The sequence below is a fragment of the Equus quagga genome, unplaced genomic scaffold, assembly GCF_021613505.1.
Source record: "Equus quagga isolate Etosha38 unplaced genomic scaffold, UCLA_HA_Equagga_1.0 HiC_scaffold_10734_RagTag, whole genome shotgun sequence".
NCBI classification, from domain to species: domain Eukaryota; kingdom Metazoa; phylum Chordata; class Mammalia; order Perissodactyla; family Equidae; genus Equus; species Equus quagga.
In genome coordinates, this window is record NW_025792085.1 from 1 (window position 1) to 3,059 (window position 3,059).

General features: G+C 37.8%; 1 protein-coding gene across 1 annotated transcript in view; it reads right to left on the reverse strand.

Moving 5' to 3' along the window:
- Positions 1–3: 3 nt before the first annotated feature.
- The window catches only part of LOC124231878 (39S ribosomal protein L15, mitochondrial-like), a gene marked incomplete at its 3' end in the record, with an annotated part of 7,731 nt that continues 4,675 nt past the window's right edge, over positions 4–3,059 (reverse strand). The window contains exons 4-5 of the mRNA XM_046648893.1: positions 538–661; positions 4–38 (exon numbers count right to left, since the gene is read on the reverse strand). Coding sequence (XP_046504849.1) covers positions 4–38; positions 538–661 — 159 coding nt within the window. The remainder of the gene's footprint in view (positions 39–537; positions 662–3,059) is intronic.

The following is a 3,059-nucleotide window of genomic DNA, read 5'->3' on the forward strand; positions in this document are numbered from 1 at the left end:
TCCACGCAGAAAGAATGGAACAGGTTTGCACAGAATTTCTAAAACAATTTTTAAATTAAAAAAAGAGAAATGCAAATGTTGACTATGTTATTTACATGATGATTTTCTTTTAATAATGGTATTTTATAATCATTAATTTTTCAATATGACCAAGATGAGAACTTAATTCCAAGAACTTTTTTAATTAAATAAGCTTGTTTTAAGTAAACAAATGGAAATGCTTAATTTTCAAAAGTTTGTATCTTGAAAGTCAGAGTTACTCCTGGGTTACCAACCATTAGTGAGTTTCTAGACATAGGTAACATTGTATTTAAGCCCTGTGTTCAAAAACAAAAACAAAACCTTTTTATGACCTACTGGCTGAGGTCTATCAGAGGACAGAGCCCCACCAGCCACAGCACTAATAAGAAATCCTGAAACAGAAAAGAGAGGTGTCGAAAGGGCAAGTCAAACAGCCATGAGGACTTTTACAATCCTCACATGCAGCCAGCATGAGACAAAGAGGGAGAGAAGAAAATGACTGCAGAGCAAGCTTACCCAGACTTCTGGGATCACAGAAGGCTGTAGTAACGACACCACCACTCTCTTCGATTGCAGCAATGGCTAGTTCTGAAGCCAACTGTACTTCAATAGTAACTTTCGCCTTAAAGGTATCAGCACCCTGTAACACGTCAAAATAGTCTGTGAGTAGATAGCTTGGCTACAAGTAAATTAACTATGGCAAGCTTCCTTTTTACACTGTGTTTTCTCCTCCAAAATGCCCACAATGTAACAGCAATTCCTACTTGAAAGACTTCTGCTTTGAGGTCCTATCAAATAACATCAAATTCTTTTACATTTTCTAGGCCCCCTTCTTTTACCAATTTTCCTTCCCTGTGAGCAGAGATGACTATATTTTCACTTGATGTATTTCGTAGACACCAATATAAGCACCCATTCCCAGTACTTCGGTAATAGTTGGCTGTTTAACCCTCCTAACAACCCTATGACAGAATTATTGCTAAACCAACTTCACAGATGGGGAAACTGAAGCACAGAAAGGTTAAATAACTTGCCCCAAATCACAAAGCTAGGATTCTAACCCAGACAGTCCAGCCACAGTATGTGTTCTTAACCACAACATTATGCTGTAGGATACAGATCATGACTTCTCTTCCTATCCCTTAATAAGCAAGAGGCCAAGAGAAGGTTAAAGAGGGGGACGAGTGGGCTAGAATCAGCGAAAGAATAAAATATCGGAGCTTTGGAGGGGTCACCCCCTCTAGGAAAAAAGGGAGCAAAGGACAACAGAAATTCACTTTGCATTCATTATTGACTTTATTACAGCCTCTAAACTGACAGAAAATAAGTTTACCTTTCCCTACCATGGTCAACACTGAAAAATGTACTCCTGAACTTTTTTAAGTTCTACTTTTGATCACTTTAGTTAGGATGTGCTATATTTTAATTTCAAAACAGATTCTGACAAAAATAAAAAGATGGCATCATTACCATTCTTTTTGTAGTGATAAGAATTTTTTCCTATTTTGGTGTGGTTGAAACAAGCTGGCTCCCAATCAAGTTCCTTTTATTAATTATGAACCTTTAATATATTTAAAAAATATTCCATCAATTCTAAGATACACTTTTTCCATCTATGATACCGACCTGCATTTTAATAATTATGGTACGTTTGACTCAATAAAGTAAGGTCTTGCCATATTATTTGTGATTTTTTTTTTTTCTGCTGAGGAAGATTCACCCTGAGCTAACATCTGTTGCCAGTCTTTCTCTATTTTGTCTGCGGGTTGCTGCCAGAGCATGGCCGTCGACGAGTGGTGTGGGTCTGTACCCAGGAACTGAACCCAGGCCACAGAAGGGGAGGGCGCCAAACTTAACCACTAGGCCACAGGGCCAGCCCCTATAATTTGTGATTTTTAATTACTATTCCATAGATTGCTTGACCACTCCCCATCCTTGGACATTGGGGTTAGTTTCAGCATTTTAAGTATTATAAAAGCATTTTTAGGAATGTCTTTCTATCAGTTAGGTTTATTTTGTTTTTCCTTGAAAACATATCTTTCCAAATTGGTAATTTTATGCTGAAGAATCAGAAAGTCTTATTATCCACTATTTACTACAAATCTGAAATCAATTTACAGAGCTGTACACGATGTGGAACTGTACTTACACAACCACTGCCCTGGTGTCGTTTTCAGGATTATTTTTGTTAGTTTAATAGACACATACCTGTGAGTTGCTGGGATGCGCAGTTTAACAGCTGAAGAGGTCACGGATTTTTCCATGTCAATTTACATGTGCATTCCCTTATACACCCAGAGTAGGATACTGAGACTTAATCGCATATTTGGTAATCTATCTTCAAATCATCTTATTTGAAAATCCTTTATCCGTAAGGTTTACTTTTTCAAAGGAATCTAAAAGGTTTTTCCGTAAACATATGCCTCCCTCTAGTGGACACTAAGTTACTCACACAGTTACATTACTGACAACAAGGAGGAGGAGTAGTTAATTAACAACACGTTTATTTGCTTATGAAATTCCTGGCCAACTTCTATAAATAGAAAAGTCCTTTACTGCGATTAGAATTGCATTTGATCCCTTTCTTCCATAAATACTGAGTTATTATCATGAGCCAATATTTCCAGTGTTGCAAACATAGGAATGAATCACAGTACCTGCTCTCAAAGAACTTACATCACACTGAGGAAGACAATGAAAAATAAATGCATTACTTAGTAATAAATGTCAGGTGTTCATATATTCAAAGAAAAAATACTTCGGGCAGAGTAATGCAGACAGAGTACGACTGTGGGGGAAGCGGGTGGGGGCTGAGTGTTCCTTTATAAAAGAAAATCAAAAAAGACCTTTCTGATATTATCAGATCTGAACAGAGAACCAAAGGGAGGGAGGGAACAAGCTGAACGGACACACGGGAGAAGAGCATTCCCGGACCATGGGAACAGAGGCCCCTCGACGTGATCATGCTGGCTTTCTAAAACCACAACTGACTATAAACACAATCACCACTATGTAATGGTTGTAACAATTCAAAAGGG